Consider the following 27,135-nt stretch of genomic DNA (forward strand, 5'->3'; position numbering starts at 1 on the left):
TTAACAGAAATTAAGAAATGCTTACCCAAAACAGTCTGTAGCCTAACCTTTCAGGAAAAAATTTTAGAACTTCACTGCAAAGCTGGTAAACAGATTTTTTTCTCCTTTTCTGTGCAAAATCATGATTCCACCTCCCATTGAGCAAACTAGATACCTTCACCAACTTATTTATATGGTTTATAACTTAGTTATACCACTCATTTCTTACATGTGTGTAATTAACAGAACCTCTGTGGCACCGAACGCTGAGAATTGTAGTTTTTTGCACTCTATGTTGAGAAGGTGGGATTAACATTGTGGGAAATTTGCCAAATGTAAAGAGTGTGATTGAAAGATTTAGATAATTTCCAATAACAGATGTCCTTTATAGCTTCAATATAATACTCATATTGTGTTTCTTGCCTAGAGGGTACAGATTATATCTTATATAACTTTGTATCCTACCTACTCCCATGCAATATTAGAAGCTCAAATAGTTATTAAATTACTGTATAGATGAAGACATCTCTAATTTACAGTTAGAGAAACCAGTTTTCTTGTATTATGTCTTGTTTCTTTGTAAGTATATCATCTACCTAAAACATACATACATACATATATATATATATATATATATATATATATATATATATATATACCATGTTAATTAGCTTAAGCTTTTAGGAAATAATGCCAGTTAACCATGGCTGCAGATTTAGCTTTGATATAGGCCAGAATGTACACTGGAAAATTTACCTAATTTATCATTTTTTTCTATTCATTCAATAAATATTTTTACATATGCATAGATGCCAGGAACTGAGCCAATACTCAAATACAGAGAAGATCAAGACAGACATGGTGCCTAACTTCATGGAACTTATATTTCAATGAGGAAATAGAATGAAATTTAGTAAAACAATTTTTAAGAAATTACACACATTATATGAAGAAATGAAGCAAGAGAATGAAATGGAGAGTTATGAAGACTTGGAAGAGAGAGACCTACAAATGCTTTACCTAGAGTAGTGGGCAAATGCTTTATTGAGAGGGTGATATTTAAACTGAGACTTAAAGGTGAGAAAGAGCTGACCAACTAAGGAGCCAAAGGACAGTATTTCAGGCAGAGGGTACAGCACGTGTAAAGGCTTGGAAGACTGAGGAACTGAAAGTAGGCTGGCGTGGTTAGAGCAGAGTTTGCCAGAGAAAGACTAACAGCAGATAAAGTTGGAGAAATAGGCAAATCTCTATAACCTATGTGAAACAGCTTGGATTTAACCAATGCACACATGCATCTATAGAATTCAAGAGAGTAGAATACCATGAATATAATCAGAGATTGGTAAATAAAAGAAAAGCTCTTTGAAAATATTAACTGTATCATCTTCATATTGAAGAACTTTTAATATTATTTTGATGCTTACATATGACTCCGGCTGACTGATCTATATACCTTTAGGATCTCAGATATGTGTGGGGGTTTTTGTGTTAATAACAGGCAAAATTTTCTGACACATTGAACCATAATTAGTGACAGTGAATATGGCAAAATTAACTTATTAAGAACTAAGAAATGTGATACTAATATGTGACACTGAAATTAAAAGTAGCATTGTTAAAAACAAAAATTTTCATTACAGTATAAGCTTTAGGAAAAATCTTGAAAGAAAATAGTTTTTCTTTACTTCTTTCCACCTCAGTATCTTATATCTGCTTTTTCCTATATTGTTTCAGTAACTCCTGCTTATTTTGCCTAGACATCATTTGTTAGCCTATGCTTTTCACTAGCCTTCTGAAAATCTCTCCTCCTTACTAGTCATATATTATTCTTCACTAGTAAAAGTTTAATAACTGATAACAGTTTTTTATTTTCTTTTCATATATCTTTTCTTTTAGTTGCAGAACTGACTTATAAAATAAAATGAAGGTGAAACTCCAATTCACAGACCATTTAAAAGCAAAATTTATCTGGGAAAAGTTAGAGCATGGAGTCTGGAACCAGAATGAAACATTGTTCACTGGACTTTCCCCTAGTCTCTATCATGGCACCAGACACTGACTGGTGAATGTAGGTTCCAGAGTAAACAGTTTAAAAATTATGTCCTTTAACCTCTTTTCTCAAAATGACTATTGCTGGTCTCAGTTACTATATTCCAGTTGGCTGCATATATTTTTCTATTATGTAATCTAAGAATTTAATTGTGAATAAAATCATTAGTGTTACCACTATAATTACTATAACAACATATGATTATCACTATAATCACATTTAAAGCAACATGATGATTATACTCATTTCCTTCAATTTAAAAAATTTAAATGATCAGATATAAGTGAAATTAATTTTGACTTTCAATTCTATTCTCTAACAAAATCATCATGCTTTGTTCAATGTTCTTCAGTCATTATCCTATTGGATCGTATTATGGTGTGTTCTAGCTCTCCTCAATTTAAATTGAAATTATTAAATCTTCTAAAAGAATGCATATAATTCACATTATATTTTAAATTCAGTAAATTGTTATGTGATAGAAATGCAATTTACTTTTAATATATTTTATGAACCCCGGTTTATGAACTCAGGTTTGTGCTTCATTGATGCTATCTGTAGTATAATCTGAGGTTATCATTAGATACTATATAAATCTGAAATCTACTAAAATGGAAATCATCTGTATGTATTAGTGACTTGTATCCATAAGATAATTACATTTTCTGTTAAACCCAATAGCTGTTACTGGAGCATTTGGAGTGCCTTGTGTCACGACATGAAAGGTCACTAAGAATGACGGTGGTGAAGCGACAAGCCCAGTCCCCCTCAGGAGTGTCCAGCGAAGTTGAGGTTCTCAAGGCGCTGAAATCTTTATTTGAGCACCACAAGGCCTTGGATGAAAAGGTATAGTATTGTGAAAGGATTGTTATAATTTTATATGTCAACTATACTTCAATAAAGCTGAAATTTAAAAAAAAACTACTGGAAGAAAAGGTATAGTATTGACAAAAGATTTCAAGTTTAACTGTGCTTTTGTCATCAGCATCAAGTTCATTGTCTTCATCCATGACTCTTACTGACTGCTGAAGTCAGTCAGTTCAGAGGAACACGTTTGAACTACAGGAAAAATCACTAAAAAAAAAAAACGCACCCTGACTATTGCATGTATATTGGTAATATTCATAACCATTTTCTTTTTTTTAATACGTCTGAATCTATGGTTTATCAAGACTTCTATTATGGCACATTAGAGTCCTAGTCCAGATGGCCATTTGAAATTTAATATTGTCATTTAACCTTTCTGTTTCTCCCTCTCTCTCTCTCATTCTCTCCCCACCCCACAGTCTCTATCCTCCCTGCCCCCTCTGAAGTGCGTGGCTATAGCTGCCAACATAGGAGACTATTAGCTGACAATAAAACATATCTTGAAGTGTAAATTGGAAATACTTTAACCTTTAGAGATTCATATTAGAAGCATACAATTTTATTTTGGGGGTTTCTAATATCTTAGTTCTGAACACACATTTTTAAGAGTTTCTGCGGGTAACAGCATAAGGTATTAGTAGAAATATCTGCTTTAGGTCTTTTTTAAAGTAACTGTAAGTTTCTCTTAGCTGTTACTCAAATAAGCTCTATGGACATTAATAAGCCAATATGATGATAATATTCTTTGGATATTAGTAAGGCTTATGACATCATTTCAATTCTGTAAAATTTCAAAGAATGAATTTTTTAAAATTAATAAGGCTTTAGGATTTTGTACAGTGGGAATTGGGGCACTTCATTGTAAAGTATCTAACAAGTTCTGAGCATTAAAATCCAAACTAGGGATTATTACTCAGTTATATATAGATTTTGAGCATACAGATACTTTTGCTCTATTTAATATTTATATACATATATATTTTTATCATCAGTCTTTCAGATGTTCTTAGAGCAGGGGATTTATGTGGAGTGTGTGCATAGCATATCTATAATTCTGTCTTCTAGATTATTAAGAAGAAATTGTATCTCATTTTTAATTTTAGTATGAGAGGCAACTAGTTTATGAATAATTTTGAGTAAAACAGAAATGGATATTATATAAAAATCCCTGATGAATATAATATCAACTAATATCAAATATCAAATAATAATTTAATATATGTAATGTTTACTTTCATATTATATTTCATTTCTTATTACAAAACTGCATTATTAAGAATTTGCAAGACTTTACATTTATAGAATATCTATTATGTGTCAGACTCCTTGGCATATATTTAGCACACAAAGATAAGTAAGACATTTTCTTTACAAATGAGGAGTTCATAGTGCTGGAGTTCACATGTCAATAAGAGGGAGTGGTAAGAAGAGATATATATGATGTGATATGGAGTCACAGGAAAAGTTGTGACTAATTTTTCCTGAGGAAGTGATGAGAAAGTCAAGAATGTCTTCACAGAGGGGGTGACATTTGGTCTGGGTATTAGAATGTGTAAGGATTTTTTAAGCAGAGAAGTAAACATACTCTAATCAATATGATCAATATGTGAACTAACCCAGAGCTTTGAAAAGAGCATGGCCTGTTCAGAGAAAATTTAACAGTTTTGAATGACTTGAATGAGGGACTTGAGAATGAGTGATTTGAGATGTTCCCTAGATGTGCTCACTTAGGTGAGGGATGCTTTTATGAAAAAATGAATAGAAGGCAATAAACAGCATTTAGGACAAATAATCTAATGGGTGTGAGTACATTTAAGAAGAAAATGGCTGTAGTACAATTTAGGATCTAAAAGTAATTTAGTATATAGATGTTCAGTGAACTTAGCATAACTAAATGAAGTATTTCATACTGTGACCCTAGGAATTGTAATAGGGTTTAGTAACTCACCAAATGTGCCCTGGACATTGGTGAGTTCAGGGCAACAGAACTGATTATCAACTAAGTAATACCTAACAGCCTGAAGGAAAAATATTATGAGCTTGGGCTTTGGAGTTAGACAGACCTGGACAAGTACCTTAATTTCTCTTAGTCTGTTTTCTCTTCTCTTGAATGAAGAGAATAATAATACCTACCTAATAGCATTGTCTGACATGCAAAGCTCCTAGCCAGTACTTAGCATATGGCAAATGCTCAGTAAATGTTAATGAATGTTATTGTTAATGATAAATTTCAGCATTTGACAAAAATTTCAAACTAAGTGAAGATATTGGTATCACTGTTGATTCACATGCTTATTTAAATTAGCATTTCATTTAGTTATTAAGGGGTTAATATGTGCCTAAGCACCTTCATAAACAATTCCCCTAAGAATAGCTCACAGCTTCTTGTGTAGATCAGGAGAGGTAAGGAGACAGACATATGAACAAGTAATTACAATATTCTATTTTAAGTGCTATGGATATTATGTTAAAACATATATGGAACATCAGAAGAAGATGCAATTAATCATATCGAGGACAAGAAACTACCAACTTTACCACAGAAGGTTTAGAACACAGGAAGAGATAAATAAAATACAAAAGATTGAGCATAGCTGTGTACAGTTACAATGACTGGCAGTCTTCATTATTGATGTCCTTATTTACATATCCACTGAGTTGTAGGGTAGAATTTACACAATTATCTAAGACCAGCAGTGATTTTGACATAAGTCTCCAACATGTTTACCAATTCTGTGGGCTGGAGGAAATGAGAAGTATACATGTGTTTTTCAATCACTCAGATATCACTGAGTATTTTTTTAAAAGATATACTGGGTATGCATGGGAAATGTAACCAAAACACATGTTACATACACTCCACATCCTGTGATCTAATATCACAGTGCCAAAACTGGATTTGAATGTCTGGTCTAAGATTCCCTCACGATGCTTTCTGTTGCAGGATTGATAATTCCAAAATAAACCCCTGCCATACCTTAATTTAAATTTGAAATGTATGCTCTTCCACTCAAGTCCCTCTTTATCCTGCAGCATACTCGTCATTCTTAGGGACTTATTTTAATCCTCAGGGATAACATTTCTCTTGAAACATCTTTTATTGGGGAAAATTTTTTTCTCTTTAATTATTGTTTCGTACCACTACGAAGAAAATAAATGTAACAGATGAAATTAGAAATCAAAAATTCTAGATGTACATAAATATATTTGGGATGTACATAAATATATTTGGGAGGTTATACTATAGCTCTATAAATAAGCAATCACTGTATCTTAAAGACTATGTGGACAATAGATTAACTGAATGTAATTAAATAGCAAAAAAACTAGAAAAAGTAAAGTATATAGCCAAGACCATGAACTGTGTACTTATATTTAGGAAAAAATTAAAACTATAGTTTTTTCACGCCTAGATAACTTCAAAAGAACACCAAATTCAACAAGAAAAATAAGGATATTATGGCATTCTGCTGGTGCTGTGCTCAGAGAAGTGCAAAAAGCTACAAGCCTATTTTTTCTTACCAGTGGAGTTCCAGTTATGTAGACAAGATAAAATGTTAGATTTCTTTATACTCTAGAAAGTTTACTCCTTTGGATCCTCCCATTGTTTTTCCTTTACCAAGTTTAGCAGAGATTAGTGCAAGATGAAGCAAATATGTTTCATTCATTTGAGTCTTACCCAAGAAATAAATACAAAGAGAATACTTCATTCTCATATAAATGTGAATAAAGCATTCATATCATAAATATATTAATATTTGTAATATCAGTTTTTACATTTATAACATGAATTCAAAATATATTCAGCAGTTGTTTTATTTTCTTGTGAAGAGAGTTTTAGGTTCATTACTTCGTGTATAATATAATTTCAAGTTGCAAATGCTGTTATAAATTTATTGAGGGGTGATTTTTCGTATTGTTTGAAAAGCTTGATAATTTTTACTGCTCGAAGGCTCAATATAATAAGAATATACATGCTTGTGGTAAATTTGAAACAGTTCGGAACAGTTTCTGTGATTTTCAGTTTAACAAAGAAAGGAAGACATTTAACCCGCAGTATAGCCTGGTTTCAACTGCTCCTTATGTGGCTTGCATGACTCTTTTAGGAACATCCCAATGCATCAGTATGTCTTTAAATATAGTGCCTTAACCTCTTTACTGCAGCCTAAATGTGATCTGATTATGTTGCATACGTTGAGATTAATTTATATTTAGACTGTTTCATATTGCTGTTCTCATCAACTAGGATTCTTAGATTTTTATCAGAATACCTATATTTTACAGCTGCTATTTTAGGAAGTGGACATAAACTTTACAATCATCCCTATTAAATAACAAGGACACCTACTAAAATATTTGTTGATATCTGCATTCCACATATCAACAATCCTCCTCATTTTCATGCCTTTGGGATGTTTACTTTGTTTGCATCCAAGCACTCATGAAAAAAGTATTCCCCAAGTCAAATCATTAAAGATTTCCTTCTAAGAAGCTCTTGTTCATTTATGAATCAGCATTAGTTTTATGCATTTTTATGAACAATTGGATATTTGTCTAACAGCACTGGTACCTGGCAGCCCATCTGGCGTACTTAAATATCATGAAGGATCTTCTGTGATTATCTTTGATATCAAATGTCCATTTATGTATGTATTACTAATTTTCAGAGAATTTGAACATAACTAAGTATAATTAATATTAAAATTCCAGTCAGACATTAATTCTTCTTATTCAAGATGTATTTCAGGAGTTAAGTGCACCCAATCACCTGAATATATTTCAGTTATCATTATACATTACTAAAATAATTGAGATTTTTAAAAATTTCTAATTAGATTCTAGATTCATAGGATATCACTTGTTTTTTGTTTGTTTGCTAACTAGAAAATAATTTTGTAACTTCAACTTTAAAATTACTATGTATCTAGGTTTTTAGATATTTTGTGTATTTAACTTATATTCCCAGTTAAATCTTACTAAAAAAATAAAAAGACCATTAATTAAAATATACCATTAATAAATTACTAAAATGAATGTTCATTTAAATAATTTATTTCTATAATTAAAATGCACACTGTTATATTCCCATGGAAAATCAATGTTAATTCATAAATAATCTAAAACTCACCATGAATTCCATATTGAATTGAAGCTATAAATTTTGTTGATTTTTTTTAAGGAAAATCAAACTGCTGTAGTCATTTATTTTAGTTTAGCCAAATTTCTTTCTCTGAACTTTTCTACTTTTGACAAATTTAATATGGAGCATATCTATAGATCTGAAGATATAATAACTAAAACAATTTTAGAAGTTCTAAGAAAGCAAGGCTCAAAGAAACACTTCTCTGAGTTTCATTTGTGTGTGAAACATTTGGAAATCATTACTTTCAAACTAAATGTGCAGTCTTTGGTTCTATAAAATATAATGGTTTAACCTTTGGTATCTGAAAAGTATTTAGGAATTCCGGAGTAGATATATACTTTCCAATCCCTCAATAACAATTTAGACCTCTAACTAATACAAAATTAATTTCATGAGCAATGGACAACATTTTTCAGGTTCTAAGAATCCTTTGCTTTTAGACACATTATTTTGTACTAAATGTCAAAGGAAAACATAGTTATTATTTTAAAGAAGTAGAAAGTTTTTTGCCTATATCTTATGCTTAACCAGTGACTTTTTCAGATGAATTCATAATAAACTTTTGAACTTTGCCTCCACTTACTATGAATCAGAATTAAGAACAAGAGGGGTTGATCTTCAACCCCATTGTAAACTCTGTCACGAAACACTAGAAGGACTTGCTTACAAGAAAATCCCTTAATACAGTCATACTATGAGGTGACAATGTAGTCATAGTATTCCTGCGCACTTAAGGCTATATATACTTTAATACTTTTTCAAATGTGACGGTCTCTGATAATGTTAATGGATTCAGCACAGTTTAATATGTATGGGATGTACATTACTGCACATATTTTGGTTTTTCTTCTAGGTAAGGGAGCGACTGAGGGTTTCTTTAGAAAGAGTCTCTGCACTGGAAGAAGAACTAGCTGCTGCTAATCAGGAGGTAACATACCAAACTTTCTCCTCTTTTGAGGTGCAATATCGCTAACCTTATACCCCTTGTGTTTCACGTCACTTTTATTAAAACTGTCACAAAAAATAAATTATATTTGGTATATGCCACTGAACAAGGTCTGTTAAAACTGGTTGCCAGAGTCATGCTTTCTGATTTCTGGTGATTCAGATCTGTCACTAAGAGATGAAAGGAGAATTATCATGAGCTAGTGATATGAGAGCTAGTGAGGTGGGGATTTAGAAGGACTGCAGTCAGAATGCAGGGCCTTTTGAGAAGTAAAACACAGCTCCAAAACTGGAAAACATGTCAAATATCTGTTAAATTTAGAAAATGTTACAAATGAAGCATTGTGCCCATGTTTAGTGGCATCATTGGATCCACTCTTTTGCTCTCGTTCATGACTCTAAGGAAGTATTTTATAATCATCCATGGGATTTAAAGAGTTGTTTTTTCCTTAGAAGATTTTACTTCTTTGGTTATTTGTCTACAAATGAACTTGGGTCATTAGATAACATATAGATAGGTGAATAGGTGATAGATAAATAGATTTCAAATTAAATGTATATAGGGCACTAAAATAGCCCCATCTCACTCTGTCTCTCTGCCTCTGTCTCTCTCTCCCTATCTCAGATAATTTACAAGGCTACCTTTTTTCAGAAGTTTATTCCAGGAATGCAAATGGGGGTATTATTATTACTAAAACTCTTTAGTAGTAACTTCCTACGTTTAAAGAATTAAGGAAGTGGGAGGCCAGTGTCATTAATTATAAGTCTTACCAAGAGATTCTTAACGAAGTAATATTTACATTTACATTTCACACATAAACAAATACACATTTTCAACCATGCTAAAAATCTTGTCTGTTACAAACTCCCTAGTTTTTTAAAATAAGCTAGGCCAATTAAATGAGCTTCTATAGGCTTTGGTTTGTCCTAGGTTCAACAATTTAAACTTCAGAAATGAATTTCCCATTCTCACAGATAGTTTTGGAGTTATCACCCTTTAACACTTTTCTTTATATAATCTTTCCCATGGAGACTTCATCCATTTCTCATCCATCCAAGGCTTCAATGATGACTCTGGTGAAAAAGAAACCAAATATATAGCTCCAAAGTCCATGCATGCTCTTTTCTGAGCTCCACAAAAGATTGTAAACATTGGTTTGGCATCTCCACAGGACTTTGCTTTGCTAATGTTTGTATAAATTGTTCTCTGACACACATGTTCAGCAGGGGTTAATCAAGGATTAAAAACCAGCTTAGGGTTTGATAATGAAGACATGCACTAAAGGGTCTGTAACCACTTATAGGGACCGATTTTTCTAGTTTACACAAAGGCGCCATATGTGCTGGTGGGCCTGGATCTCCACTTAGTTTTTCCTTGTGTCCCCTTAGATTCTCTATGGTACATTAATGCAGTGAAATAATCAGTCTTCTTAAAAAGAATATGAGATACTATATGTTCTGTTCTGAAAAGATCCAAAATGTTCTACTATACAAAAAAGGAAGAAGTTGCAGAGAATGCTCCCAATTTTGCACAATTACAAGTAATAATAACACATTATTATAGGACTAGGAAAAATAAATTTTGGATATAAATACCAAACTGTTATTATTAGTTGTCTTTGGTGTTTGCAAATATGTACTATATATTTCTGTAGTGTTTGATTTTTTTAATAAATTTTCATTACGCTTATAAAGAAATGAAATAATAAAGATATTTTAGAGTCAGATGCCATTTTCCATATTAGATTATTCTATTGGTAAATTAATAATAACGATAGCTAATATTTACTGAGTGCTTTAAATCTCTAGGCTTTAGTCTAAGTGCACATATATCAGCAAAATGATACTGGAAGTTAGGTACTACTATTGTTTTACAAGTGAGCCCAGAGAGGTTATTTCTCTTAATGTACCACTGTTCTCTCCTACTTGAAAATGTGGTTATCTTTGAATTTATCTTAGCTCTATGTATTTAGGTGATTCCAATCCATACATTTAACTGTCCACAGTCTACCCTACATCCATTTACTCGCAGCTTTTTCTGTATACATTAAAACTACCATAGTTCAGATCTTCATTATTCTCAACTGGGATATTACAGTATGTTTTCTGCTATATAATTCTTCAGGGTTAAAACAGCTAAGCAAAGCTCCAGTCATATTGATTATTTTTCATAATATTTTCTGATGTAATATAATGTAACATATGCCATATTAATATACTACTAACATAATAATATAATTTACATCTTTATATATGTTAATAATATAATGGTATCTACTACTAGACCTGTAATATACTATTGAGCACCCCTTCAGTGGTCCTAACCTAAAAATCACCCTTAACTCCTATTACCCCTACTGCTCTGAGTCATTCTAAGTTCTTGTTAAGTTACAGTATTCACTGTTTTTGAAAGCAGCCAACATTTTTCCTGACTCTAAATCCCACTTATGCTAATGTCTCTCTTGGAATGTCTCCACAACCCCAATCCACCCACTGACATCATACTTTCCCATTTAAACTCAAGTTCAGACATCACCTTTATAATGAAATCTTTTATGATTTCTTGCCAACAGTCATTGCTTCTTAGTTTAAATTGCTTAATCTCATTGCTTCAGCATTTATTATGACTGTTCAACAAGTATTAGAGTTAATTATATACCTGTCTAAGCCTAGGTTGCTAGTTCCCTGAGAAAGAGGGCTATGTCTTGCTCATTTTTGCTTATTTCACTCAGTACAGTGATATAAACCTTGTGATCAATATATATTTGTCAGATTGCGTTGTATAGAGTTCATTCTACCTGGTGTTTTCACATTATTCCTTGGCTATCCCCTTAATAGATAGTTTGAACAACCTTAGGCATGCTCAATAAACAGCAATACATTGATCATATTATTAAATTAAGTTGTTTGTTCTTTCAAAATATAATTATTGAGCAACTACTATGTGCAGAAAATTCTGTGAGTCCCTGACAGGAAGAAATAGAAAAAATAAAATAATTAATAAAGCATTATGCAAATGTTTATATAATTTGCACTCCAGTGATGGAGACAAACATATAAACATATAAGTAGGATGTAATTTAGTACAGAACTAAATTAATATAAAATAGAGACCCAAACAAAGTGCAAAAGAGCAGAGAGAAGGGTATTCATTCTAAACCAAAGTATCAGAGAAGGCTTCACCCTTGAAGGAAAACAATGACTTGGCTTCAAAACTGTGGAGAAACATTTCAAGCTGAGCAAACAGTATGATGAAGGAAACCTAAAATTGCCTGTTTTAGGAATAATGGATTATATTGTATTGGTAAGAATTAGGGTATGAAAAGATGAAGAAGAGGAGTGTAGAGAGTTGATAGGATGCAGATCCTAGAGAACCCTGAATGCCATGCTCAGAGTCTGGAATTTATACTTTATGAAATGAGAAAGCTCTGAAGGTGTAGTTTTGTTTTTGTTTTGTAGTGTTTTGTTTTTTGGTTTTGGTTTTGGTAAAGTGAAATCCACTGAAAGTATGTTCTTTTTTTTTCTTTTTGTAAACTGTGGGGTTGGTTGGAGTAGAGCTGGAAAGTTGACAATCGGATATGGCTAGCTGACATAGTCATCTGATATGTGCTTTTGATAATGATACATCAATTCAACAGACATTTATTGAGCATTTTCTGTTTGTCAGTCATTGCATTAAGTACTGGGTATAAATATATTGATAAACTAAGATATTAATAAAGCAACAATTCTCTCAAGTCTGTTATGGAAGATAAACATGGTAAAAAGTAACTATAATAAGGAGTTATTATTTAAGGGATCCAGAATTTCAGTTTGGGAAGATGTGAAAATTTCTGAAGTTGAATGGCAGTGATGCTTGCATAACAATGTGAATGTACTTATTGCCACTTAGCTGTACACTTAAAATGGTTAAAATGGTAAATTTTATATTATATACCTTTTATCACAATAAAAAGTCATTACAATACAATAAGACTAAAGTGAAAATGAAAGTACAAGCTTTAGTAGTATTACAAAGGAGAGTACTTAATTGTATGGGCATGAATGAGGAAAAGCAGATAGTGTTACAAAAATCTTCCTAGAAAATTCCTACAATTTGCAACAACATGGATGAGGATGAACTTTGAGGGCATTAGGCTAAGTGAAATAAGTTAGACAAAGAAAGACAAATACTGTATGATCTTATTTATATACAGATTCTAAAAATGTCAAACACAAAGAAACAGAGTAGATTGGTTGCCAGAGGCTGAGGTGTGGGGGAAATGGGGAGATGTTTGTCAAATAATATAAACTTTCTGTTATATTTATTTATTTATTTATTTATTTATTTTTGGCTGTGTTGGGTCTTCGTTTCTGTGCAAGGGCTTTCTCTAGTTGCGGCAAGCGGGGGCCACTCTTCATCGCGGTGCGCGGGCCTCTCACTATCGCGGCCTCTCGTTGCGGAGCACAAGCTCCAGATGCGCAGGCTCAGTAGTTGTGGCTCACGGGCCCAGTTGCTCCTTGGCATGTGGGATCTTCCCAGACCAGGGCTCGAACCCGTGTCCCCTGCATTAGCAGGCAGATTCTCAACCACTGCGCCACCAGGGAAGCCCAAACTTTCTGTTATAAAATGAATAAAATTAGGGGATCTAATGTACTGTATGGGCACTATAGTTAACAACACTGTATAGAATACTTGAAATTTACTAAGACAGTAGGTCATAAATGTTCTCACCACACACACACACACACACACACACACACACACACACAAATAGTAACCATGGGGATGAATTGGGAGATTGAGATTGACATATATACACTAATATGTATAAAATAGATAGCTAATAAGAACCTGCTGTATAAAAAAATTAAATTAAATTAAAAAAAAGACAAATGGTAACTATGTGAGGTAATAGGTATGTTAGTTAACCTTATAGTGGTAATCATTTCATAATATATACACATATCAAATATTCACATTGTATACCTTAAACTTACACATGTTATTTGTCAATTATATCTCAATAAAGCTGGAAAAAAAATTTTTTAAGTCTTCCTAGAGGAAAAAATTTACCTAGAATTTGAAGGGTGACTACAAAGAGCTTGTCAGATGGAGTTGGAGGAAGAAAAGGGAAGCAGGCAGTAGTAGAGATGGGGATGAGGCTGCAGAGAAAGGCAAATCTGAGTTAGGGATGCCTAGACCCTGGGCTTCGTCCTGTAGACAATGATGAGTCAGCAAAGGGTTTTTAAAAGGGAAGAAATATAACGAGATTTTTAAGTTTGCAGACCAGTGTATAAAAATTAAAGATGAAAAAATATATATCCTAATCAAGGTACTGTGTTTATAGTTCAGATTTGTAAAAATCACTACTGTTTCTTGAAAGAAAGGTCTAGTGTTGCAAAATACAGAACTTGAACTTGAACAATCTGGCATTTCTTACGTTCTTTTAGTAACGGGAAATATAGATATAAATGAAAGAATCAAAACAATATTGTAAATAAATATATATACATAATGAAAATTTGCTGTCATTTTATGCCTCTTTGAATAGCCCCGCAAGGGCAAATTGTATTGTTAACACTGAATACATTTTCCAGGCCATTGTCCTAAAAAAGTGAGTCCAGATTATTTAGACACAGAAAATACAATCAAGCCTTTATTTCTTGCAGAATATTTTTGTTACTGCTTAAAATTAGAAAACTACAAAAAATGTACAATAAAAGGAAATGCAGAGGAATAAATAGATTACATTCTAACAATGTGTTCTCCTTTAGCAGAAGCCCATATGCTTTTTTAATTATTTAATTAAACCAGACAAAATGGATTATTCAGAAGCTACAGTAAATATTCAATTGACAGACTAATTTTCAGTGAATACACAGCTGTACTTATTTTAAAAGCTTTTCTACATGATTGTATTATATATAAAAAGAACTGGCACATTTAGTTGTAGACTGAACTATATTTTTATGTTGCTTTCATTCTTTGTCTTTTTTTTATTCCAACCACTGAATTTACCAACTTTCAATTTGAATTTTCTTAAGGAAATTAGAATTTCATGTTACCTCATCTACAATCAGCCTTATTCCTGAAGCCTAATTTCCTAAGGAAAAATTAAAGAACTTTGTGAGCAAACCAGGTATCATTCATATTCAGAAGAATATTGGATCAAGATGGTGAGGGGAGCTAGAGGAAGCAGATTCACATTTTGGGGGTTTATAAGACCACAGAATACGGCCATTGTTTTAAATACATTATGCATTTAATCATCACAACAGTCTTTTGAGTTGAGTTAAGAACCAGTACTCTGTTGAATCCATGGAAATGAATGGAAATATGGAAAAGGTAAATAGATACAGGCAAAGGTGGAACCTACCCCCAAAAGCAAATAAAAGGCAGGGAAGGAGCAACGAGAGATGTTATGTGAGACTCAAGTGAGTCAAGAGTCCTTGAAGCAAAGAAATGATAGAAAGAGGGAGAGAGAGAGAGAGTGAGGGAGAGAGAGAGTTTTAAGTGTAGGGATTGGATGTGGTCAACAGTATTAAATGTCTCATGAAGGCATGTAGGAGTATGTCTAATATGAGGTGATTAGATTTACAATTAGGTCACTGAAAATGTTTGCAAAGACAGTTTTAGTAAACTATAATGGAAGGAGAATGCTGTGATGAAAAGAATTTGAGTCAATTAGAAGTCTAAAAATGGGAGACAGTGAGGAATACTCATTTGAGAAGTTTGGCAATGAAGGAGAGAGGAGGCTAAAAGCTAAATAATTAGGCAATATTGAGAGACGGCCTGTTGAAAATGCTTACAGCCAATGCAAAGGAAGAAGAGACAAAGGAGAAGGTGATTATTGATGGACAACACGGAAGAGGATAAGCGTGGTTTGGAGATCAATGGCAAGTAGTGGAACTCCTTCCTCTGAGAAATGCAGGAAGGAGAACAGAATGTGTAGTAGCGAGATGAATGAAGATTTTGATTTGGAGAGGAAAAAAGACAGCAATTTTATCAGAGAGTCTTCCCAAGGAAATGGGTTATCTGCTAAGGGAAGTGGAAACAGAGTTACTTTAATGAGTTTAAGGAGACTGAGAATACGATAATGTAGAATATGGCAAAGAGTCAATAAGACTAAGCAAGGACATTTTAGGGTGGGATGGTAGACCCAGAGGAAGTTCTCATTACATTACCCTGGCAAATTAAATAAAGCCAGTTTCCACAGAACTTATGAACTGAAGCAACATGGATTCACCATAGTATTTCCTTATCTAATCTATGAAGTTCTGTTATTCATCATAATTTGAAAGGAAGAGATACAAATATGAAACTAACGTTGTCTCAGATGACTTTGGTCCAGAGGTAAAATGTTTCCCTAAACTTGACAGTGGTAAAAATCAGGAAGCTTCTGAAATCCATGAGCAACTCTGTATTTAAATAGTTAGAAAGATATTTGATAAAGATGATCCAGAAAAACATGTGGAAAGTGGAAAAGTTGTTGAGCAGTAATTATTAGAAAAGTTTGCCTTGGGGGAGCTGATAGCAATACTCATCTAAATTTATAGGATCACTTATTTGCAGAATTAGTGAAATGACCAAGTAATTTTTTTTCTTCAAATTAAAACTTCCATATCTGTCAGTGGAAAATTCCAGATGTAGAAAAAGACACCACTGAAAAAATTCTTAAGTTAAATTATTTCAGAACCCTAAAATTGATAATTATTTATCTTGATAGACCCTTTGCCAGTTACTCATTTTTTGGTTCTTTTAATTCTTTTTCTTTCCTGTTCTATGAGATAAAAGCAGAGTTAATACTTTATGTCTCTCACTGCCTTTAAAAAATGATTAATCTTACAACGGCTTTCTAATTTCCTGCATGTTTACGTATACCACACATCCTAATTCAGCTGATTAATTTAGTTTCATCATTAGTAACTGTATGAAACGGTTTTCATTATTAGTAAATTCCATGACCAACTGTGAATTAACATTCTAACAGAAAGTCAAATATAAGTTTTGTGCTTTATTAACATTGAAGCAAGTCACCATGGCTCAATTTAACAGAAAATAGTATTTTTTTAAATGACAACAGTGTTTGCATAAGGTAAGGGCATCCTTGCGGCTCCAAACTTACATCCCTTGAAGACAATGAAAAATTCTCTGACATGATGTTTTTAGATTGCCTGCAAAATATTACGAGTCTCCAATAAAGCCACTTATTGGGAACCTACTCTTCCTGTTGGAGTTGTATCATTTTGGGTTAGAAAATTATATAGTTCTTAATTGATTTTGTTTAATGGAAGAGTTTAATCATAGTTGAATAATGTCCTTTTTTGCTTTATATTGATAAACTCGAAGTTTCAACATTGTCAAACCCATAGTTATTTGCAAAGACCTAAGGTTCGTTATTATACCTCTAGATGTTTCTTTACGATGATACTGCATTATAAAGACAAGTGTAGAAACTGTAAATTACCCAAATTATTATCATCAATAGAAAAATGTCTTCTTTGCTGTTGATAATTGTACTGTTCCAGTACAAAGAATCTTTCACAAATTGAAAGAAATCAAGACATCTTACGACAATGTATGTTAAAACCCAACAGTGAAAAGAGAGCTAAAGAAATTGCTGTTTGCTACTTCCACTGTTTTTACTATTTCCAAGACCTCTACGCAGCAATTGTTTAAAATTGTCTCCTGTTGTTTATGAGACTTTTGAAGTCTGTTCGTAAGTCTTTTCAAACTTTCCTGTTTTGGTTAGAATCTTTTCTTTGACGAAAGTATAAGGTTTGTTTTTCTTGTGATGGCAGACTTGGTTGTTTTATCTTTGCACATGGAGATCATGAACTGTTTTTTTCTCTTTCTATTAATAGCAAGATCATGCTTGATATTAATACTTTGATCATAAGCATCACAATTGATTATTTTACACATGTGTTTATTAGAGTATTCTTATTAATTTTAAAGCTAAATATTTGAGAGATTACTTATCTTTTTAAAAATGTAAGTGGAATACTGAAATTTAGTGAGATACAAGGTACAAAGTAAAAATAAAAAAGAATATTAAATTCAAGTCAAAAGATTTCAGTTTGAGTTGACTCCTATATCTATCACTTACTGATTCTATAATCCCTGGCAATTTATTTAACCTCTCTGCACCTCAGCTTTTTCATCTGTGAAATGGAATATTAATAAATTTTGGACTAGCCTATCTTTCAAAGAAGTCATGATGTTTAGATAAAATAATATACAAGAAAACAGTTTGTAAACTTGAAGTACTAAAGCTGTATTGCTATTATTACGTTCAAAAGGTGAATATCAGGTAGTTATTAGTTAAGTAGATGAAAACTCTCTTCTGTTGACAATTTGAACATGCTGATAAAATAACAGTACTTTATTTTATACTCAGAACAAAATCTCCTTTTATTAAAGGAACAAAAACCTTATTGTTCATAGGATGATTCTGTAGCACATGCACTTTATAAATGATTTTGCAATTCACTCCTTTATGCAGCTTGTAAAAATAATAGCATCTACAAATTTGAGGGAGATTATTGTGTGCCTGGCACTATGCTAAGCACTATACATATCCCCCAACACACAAACACACACACACACACACACACACACACACACTTTTCAGTTAATCATCAAAATGAACATCTGAGAGAACTGTAATTATTACTAGCATTTTGAAACTGAGGCTTCAAAGAACTAGGTGAATTGTTTTGCATGTTATCACTAGTCAGTAGCAATCCAAGTCCAGGATATCAGACTCCAAATTTGAGTGTCTAACAGTAGGCACAAGGCTGCCTGGCCTTTCTCTTAATAACAAACTTTCTTTATATATGAAAACTGTGTTTCCAAATCAACAGTTTACCTTTTACCAGTAATTTAAATTCATCATGACATCTTTATATTTGTTGTATTTCTGTGGATTAGTTCAAGGATCATAGCTTCACTATATTGACAGAAAGATAAAATAGGCATTAATTAATGACACGCATTAAATCAATTAGTTAAATTAACCTGCATTTCAACTGCCACATATTGGGTTGAAATTAAACATTTAACTCTACAGAAAAGATACATTAAAACATCTAGATGCTATTTGCAGTTATTTGGATAAATTCAATTACTGGATTTTAAACTTTGCATCTAAATGTTTTCCCTTGGTGTAAACTTCGAGGTGACGCTGCCTGAAGTCCTGAAATAAACAGCATGATAGCATTGTATTAGTCCCTATACTTTCAGTGTAGAAAATGTGAGACCTCAAGTTCTACTAAACAATATCAGAGGATTTCTGCAGCACTTGTCTATTCCCATTTCATTGTGGCAGGGAAGAACAATGGATCTCAAATGCTGAAAAATTTGTAAGTTCCAAATAGGTGAGCTTTGGGGATGCTAAAAGGAAATGTATGGACAAAAAGGATGCCCGAATTGCTTTAATCTGTTTTGTGTATGTGAGTGTGTGTGTAATTAGTAACTTGACTTCTCATGATTTTACTTTTTACAAAGTTGATGGCAAAAAACATCACAAATTTGATCAGCTTGTATTTACCATATACTATTTATTTGTCTTAGTCTTTTGGGCTGCTAAAACAAACTATTATAGACTGGGTGGCTTAAACAACCAACATTTATCTCTCACAGTTCTGGAGGCTGGGTAGTCAAAGATCAAGGAACTGGCAAATTTGGTGTCTGATAAGAACTTGCTTCCTGGTTCATCGATGGTGCCTTCTTACTGTGTCCTCACATGGCAGAATGAATGAGAGAGACCTCTGGGGTCTCTTTTATAAGGGCACTAAAACCCAGTAAATGTGGACTCCACCCTCATGACCTAGTCATCTCCCAGAGACCTCACCTCCTACAACTATCACATTGGGGGTTATGATTTAAGATATGAATTTGGCGGAGGGGGACATAAACATTCAATCCATAACCCCATTACCAGCATTTAGCCAAACTGCGAAGCTCCGGGGCACAGTCATTCCCAAGAGTGACCTCACTTCTGACACCAACTGCAAGTTCATGGGGCTCCCAGATCCATTCTTAGTTTTGATAATTCACTAGAAAGGCAGAACTCACTGAAAACTATTACATTTACAGTTATGGCTTATTACAGGGCAATGATACAGATCAAGATTAGCCAAGGAAAGAACACACAGGGCAGAGCCTGGGAGGGTTCCAAATGCTAAATTTCCATTGTCCACAGGATGCATTACCTTCCTTGAATTGATGTGAGATAATTCTCCAACCTGGGAAGTTCACTCAAGCTTTGACTGTCCAGAGTTTTTATTGAGTTTTACTTTATTCATTACATAAGCATAATTGATTGTTTGTCCGTGTGGTTGATCTCCGCCTCTAGATCGAGACACAAAGACTCCTAAATCATGTGGTTGGTCTTTCTGACATTACCAGTCCCAATTTAAGACTATTAAGTGTGACCAGCCCCATCCTAAGATCCACCGTAATTAGACCTCACCCTAAACGAAAACATTCATATCAGGTATGACGCAGATTACCTCCAAAAGCTAAAGGCAAAGGCCTGACTTCTCTTCAGGCAAAGCCAAATTCTTTACTACACAGCTAGAGATCATCTTAACTGGCTATCCTAACTGAAGATTTTTTAATGAACACTTAGTGTTAATAATATCTCCTTATTTAATAACATGCTGATAAAGCCAATATGTTATTTTCCACTCAGAAAACACTGTAATTGGGAGATAAGGAGGAACAAAACCTGTAGGTGGAATCAGAATATGTGTTGAGGAAGTTTTAAAAAATCAATTAACAAGAGAGAAAGGGAGAGAGAGAAAGAGAGAGAGGGAGAGACATGTGGAAGGGAGTGGGAGAAAGAAAAATATAGTTTTCTTAAGAGAAAATTGCAATACAGTTATATTATAGTGTCAGAAATAATTTGGGGGCACCTACTGTTTTGGGGCACTGGGCCGGGTCAAGCACTTAAGTGCTGTGTTTTCACAGGCTTCCAGGCAGTTTCAGTCATTTACCTCTCTTCACCTTCAGGTTTATGGATCCCCACATTATGAGATAATTGCTGTTATTAACAGAGAGAATTTATTGAGATCCTGCTAACGTCTCGTCACCTTATAAGGCAGAATGTACTGTCACTATTTTAAAGATGCAGAAAACATGGTTCTAAAGCTTGAAGTAACTCACCTGAAATACACAGCTAGTAAATAATTGAGCAACTGCTCTTTTGTTGAGTCTATTCATTTCTTCAGATCCCTACTTTTAAAAACTCTTCACAAGGTATTGATTATTTCCTACTGATTCACAGAGGTATAGCTATTTTCTATCCAAGGAATTGGATGGATTTGCACTCTCACTGATGTTTCTGTTGTATCAAGAACAAAAGGACAGGGAAGGAAAATAAGTTAATATTTCAATATTAGAAAAAGAGAAATCTACTGATATCCTTTTTAAAAATTATTCTTTCCAATACACAGAAGCCTCTCGTAAAGAGGAGAAATAGAAAGGTTGTCCACCCTAGGGCACTAGTTCTCCATCCTGGCTGTACACCTGCCTCACCTGTAGAGCATCTGAAAAATACAAATGTATCCAGAAATTCTGATTCACTGTTAGCATGAGTCCTGGCCATCTGCACTTAAAAAAATTATATAGTTTGATTCTGATTTGAGCCTATAGTTGAGAACTATAGTAGAGAAAAATCATGGGCTTTGAAGCAGACAAACATAGGTTTGACTCAGTCTGCCATTTACAAGCTATGTGACTTTTACAAATAGTATCATTTTATGGAAAAGGAAAAAGGCACAGAGAAGGTAAATAACTTAAGTTCATACGGTCAGAAAGTGGTAGAACAAGAATTCTACTTCATAGTTCATGATCTTAATCAGTACTCTGTAAAATCTACTGGACATGTACCAAGTACTTTTTGGGTCTTGAGGACATACCAGTAACCAAGTAAGAAGTAACTCCCTTCCCTCAAAGAGCTTATGTTAGAAATTTTTGATTTAAAATTAATTTTAGGTAGAGAAAAATTCTATAAAACAAGTTACACAGAGCTATGGATAGAAAGCACTGCAGATATAATCCACACTTATTTTTAGGTTTTTTCTGTGTTCTCTCAGTTCGTACTTTTGTAATATTAACCAATGCCATCTAAAACATTCTTATTTAGACATGAGTTTAGCAAAGAGCATGTGAAAAAAACATATCCACTTCATCAGGTAATTGCATTTCAGGGATAATTTATTCTATGTTTCTACTTATTTAACTGAAATTGGAAATAATGTATGAAAGTGAATAGAGAGAATAAGTCTAAAAATCAGGAAGTAGAGTTATAACTGTGACTTTCACTGAGTCCATTTGAACAGTTTATAAAGAAAAAGATGGACGTGGGCCACTATACCGGGGATCAGCAGACTTCTTTAAAGGGCCAGCTAGTAAATACTTTAGGCTCTGTGGGCTAGAAGCTCTTTACCACAACTACTCTACCATTATAGAGCAAAAGCAATCAGACAGTTATGTAAATAAGCGAGCTTGGCCCTGTTCCAGTAAAAACCTATTTATGAACAATGGAAACTGAATTTCTTTTAAGTTTTATGTATCACAAAGTATTATCCTCTTTTGATTTTTTTCAACTATTCAAAATGTGAAAACCTTTTTTATCTTGTGGGCCTGACAAAACTAGGCAGCCTGGAGGATGTAGTTGGCCACCCCTGCACTACATGATCACTTAGGTCATGTCCTAGAGGCTTACTCTGTCACAGCCTTCAGCAGCCTTTCACGGGGCTGCTGCCTCTACCTGCGATACAGCAATAGCAAGAAAAAATTCTCTGTACTTGAAGACTTCACATGCACTGGTCCTCAAACTGAAGGGTGTATAATGGTCACCTGGAAGAATATTAAAATGCAGATTCCATTTTAATGAAATCTGCATTTTAAGGAAGCATCACGATGATGTTGAACTGCTAATAAGAATCTTGATCTAAATATAACATAAATATAGGACATAGAATCCATAAACTGCAGATTACAACACAGTGAGATATGTATCACAATAGAAAGAAGGAGACAAAAATATGAAATGTTCTATGAGAAGTGGATAGTAAGAAGCAGTTAAAAGTTAGTGTGGGCAAGTGGAGGGAAAGTGGCAAGTGCAAAACCATCATTCTATCTATACTATTCAGCTGGGTGCTGTGAATATATTCTGCCCTGGCTGATGACAAGAAAGGAAAGGAGTAAGCATACTCCAAACAGGAGCTGTAACCACCACCCCTGGGCATTTACTTTCCCCCTAAATGGTTCTGCTGTCTGCTAGCTCTGTGACTACAGGCAATTTCCTTATAACCTCTTTGCGTCAATTACCTCAAGTCTAATAGAATTTACCTCATCAGGTTGTTGTAAGGGTTAAATGAGTTAATACACTATCGACTGAAAAAAATGCACAAGGTGAGAGTTGGGAGTTAGGTTTTCTTTGAGGCAAAATGAGGACTATAGCCCAGGAGATAGCATTTCAGATAGCTCTAAGAAACTGCTCCGAAGAGGTAGGCGGGAAGGTCAATATATATGTGATTTTGGTGAAGGGGGTGTACCTGCAATCAAGTACATATTTTTTACAGAAGTTTTCTCCTAGTTTCACGAAGGTTACTGCTAGTCACGAGGAGCAGATATCACCATGAAGGATTTTAGTGCTTTTCTAGATATGAGGAGATGCAAGAATTGGGCTCATAAAATCTTCTCCTGAAAATATCTAACCATCTGAAGACCTGTTCTGCCAGTTTTTCCCAGAGCACAGAGTGCCTCATTCTTGATCTCCACCCTGAACTCCTTTCAGGGAGTGTTGAAGGTCAGCAGCTGCAGTGGTTCATAATTTAATCTTCGTAGAGGTAGATGGCAAGTGTCGATGGCAAGTGTCAATTTGTAGTTGACACATGTAGAGTGCTTAAAACTGTTCTTGGCACGAAGTATCTTTCAGTAAATATTATTGTTATTGATGTTGACGTTGATCTTTTTAGCCATGATACTGTTCGCCTCCTTTTTAATAAGATGATTGAACTGAGATCTGGAGAGGTGGAGTGTGTGTCCACAGTGGGACTGATCAGGTGACAATTTACTGGGGATGGGAAGAGGCTTACCATTCATTCTCTGTAAACTTCATTTTCTTCACCCATAAAAATAAGGTATAAAGACCACATAAGTTGTGGACCCTTCCCATTCTGGCATTTTATAATATGTACGCATTTAAAAATCACATAAAAATAAAATTGAAACGCGTGCAAACAAACATAACGCAAGATTATTACCTTTAGAACCCAAGCGAATGGATTACTTTAAAAAGAATTGTTCAGAATAATGGGTTTAGTATGCTGCTTTTGTGATTTCTAAGGAAGGAACTAAATGGATAAAGCCTTTTTATTGCCCTGGCTTGCTTTTTTATAAGCAAGGATGACTAATGGATATTGTTTCTGCCTTCTACATTTTCTCAAGTACTTTCAAGCACTTTGATATGCTTTTCTTTCCCTTAAGACTCTTTTCCTTAGCATAACAGAGATAAAAGGAATTGTTCCAGGACACAGCCTATAATTTTGTCACTTCTGCCCTGATTGGAGAAAAACAACAACAACAAACCTCAACTGTGTACTTACAGTATTAGCCCTGCCTGGCTGAGGAGGTCAAATTTCATGGTGCTGAAAGAATAGTATAGTCCATCTCCAAAGAGATTTATTTTATTTTTTTCATAGGCTTGTTGGCCATTTTGATTTTTTAAGCATTATTAAGGTATAATTAATATACAAAAAATGTACTTATTTAAAGTATACATTTTGATGAGTTTGGACATATGCATACACTCATGATGCCATCACCACAGTCAAAGTAATAACCATATATATCACCTCCAAAAAATGTCCTTGTGTTCTTTTGTTGCTTTTGTTTTGCTTTTGTTTTTGTTTTTGTCATAAGAACACTTAGATGAGATCTATCCTCCATTAAAAAACTACTGAAAGAAAACAATTTAGGTGATATAAACCAGCTTTATTTAACACGTTGTGAAGTGGACAGTCTCTTTTCAGAAAACTGCAAAATGGGATGGAAGGCAAGAAGCTTTTATAAAATAGAGAATAAAGAACAAGGAAGAGAAAAATAGAAAATATCTGATTGGCTGGGCCCACACTGTTCACCTTGTTAGGGGTGGGAAGGTCCAGAGTTGGCTTGGTGTTTGGAGTTGACTGACTGGATATGCTGCTTTTCTGGTCAAGAAGAGCATTTACAAGGACAGAGTTACCTAAGTTACCTAAGGTCTGGTTTGCTGATGTGGGTCCATCTTGGACCTGGAAAGTTATTTCAACACCTCCTAACATATCTTAAAGTGCACAATACCATATTGTTAACTATAGGCACTATGTTGTACAGCAGATCTCTAGAACTGATTCATATTGCGTAACTGAAACTTTATATCCATTGAGCAGCAACTCCCCATTCTCCCCTGCCCCCAACCCCCAGAATGCACCAGATATCTTTTCTGATCTCTGCAGCTAAGCAGGGTCCAAGCCTGGTTAGTACTCAGATCACAGAGATGAATTTTAATGTGATGTTTTAAAGGATTCAAATATATGTTAATGGAAATATAGCATCTTTGGATTACTAAAACAGAATGTTCATTCTAAAACATCCCAAATTTCCTGACAGCAGATGGACTGCAGTTGAATAAACAGATGACAGAGATGTGATTAATATTATGTAGACCTACCTTTATTAATTTAATAATCAGTATTTGCTTGATGAATTTAATACTACTTTGTATACATGAAATAACTAAAGAAGAAACTTTTATTCATGTCAGCATAATTCATAAAAGAATAAATATTGAGACTTTTGAAGACAGACTCTTAGTCACAGAGCGTACCTGCTACTCTATAAACTGATGACGTAAGTTCTCATTGGACTATTCAGTTTGCTGTGACCCTCTTCTCAGCATAACTCAGTCTCCTCATTTTGCTTTTCTCTTTTGTTTATTTGGAGGAGAAGGGATATATGTAATCAGTTGTCCCTCTGCCTTTAGCTGAAGCCCAAACCAAATTAGCATATTTTGATACTTCTGACTTTAGGGAGTAAGGGACCTAGTGGTAGTGACTGTGGAGAGCACGAAGAAGTAAGCCTTTGTTCTATGTCAAGAAGTACTTTATCACAATCAATACCTTTAGTAAGTCCTATTTGCTTTTCTCATTGTGAGACAAGTGTTAAAAGATAAACTGAGGCATATTAAAAATTTGTAAGAGTTTATTTGAAAAAAAAAATCAAATCAAGCAATGCCAAACCAGAAGTGGTCAGGAGTGCTCCACCATAGGAGCCAGGGGAAACCCTCAGAAATAGTGCAGGAGCAAAGAAGAGAAATTATTTGATTGGCTATAGCTTAAATCCTAACTGGCTGTTTGTGATTGGTTATCCTAAGCGTTTGGTCGTGTAATCTTTAGGCGTCACAGGCTTAGATTTTGGTTTGCTTCTGTAGGTCGCTTGGGCATTAGAGCCACCTCAATCTAATGGCCTCCTTTTTTAATTAAACTATTTTTTAAGTAGGATTCTGCTGTCTTCTTTAGGGAGGGAAGTTATTAGCAATGGCATCTTCCAGGGTGATGGAGATTGCAATGTACTTTTTCCATGACATTCAAAACTTCAAACTAAATTGCTGCCACCATTCTCAGCACTCAACACTGAATTATTGCAGTTGTTTTACATGTGGTGTTGTACTTCTCAGTGTCATTTGTTTACCTCAATGAATATTTTCCACCCCTCCTCATTTATTTATTTGCTTATTTATATTTTCAACTGAGGCTTGCTTTCTTGCAGTGAAAAATAAAATTTGTTCAGTATGTGTTTTCCTATTATTGACACTTTGGGAAAACTCTTTAGGACTTCTTTTTTGCTTTTGTTCTCTGGATTAATTCCTCTACTTTACCACACTAACAGCTTCCTTGGCCATTTTTATTACTATTCTTTCATCTAATGCCATTCTTAGCTGCTACTCTACTACAATAGCAGTACTGTGCCTGAACAATATCCACTAATACTGTCCAATTTAAGTTGTTTTGTATTTTCTGAAGCCATTTATATGCTTCTAATGAAAATGCCAGCATTTGATTTTATTATCGTTTTAAATATTAAAGAACTATTTGAATAGTGGAAATAAATAAA

The 27,135-nt window shown here is 33.8% G+C and overlaps 1 protein-coding gene across 15 annotated transcripts in view; it reads left to right on the plus strand.

Moving 5' to 3' along the window:
• Positions 1-27,135, plus strand: part of PPFIA2 (PTPRF interacting protein alpha 2) — a 466,902-nt gene that overhangs the window by 288,938 nt on the left and 150,829 nt on the right. For all 15 annotated transcript variants that reach the window (XM_082418868.1, XM_082418877.1, XM_082418875.1 and 12 more), the window contains 2 exons: positions 2,711-2,875; positions 8,893-8,967. In XM_082418868.1, coding sequence (XP_082274994.1) covers positions 2,711-2,875; positions 8,893-8,967 — 240 coding nt within the window. The remainder of the gene's footprint in view (positions 1-2,710; positions 2,876-8,892; positions 8,968-27,135) is intronic.

Source organism: Balaenoptera physalus (genome assembly GCF_965194825.1).
Source record: "Balaenoptera physalus genome assembly, chromosome: 13".
Classification (NCBI taxonomy): Eukaryota; Metazoa; Chordata; class Mammalia; order Artiodactyla; family Balaenopteridae; genus Balaenoptera; species Balaenoptera physalus.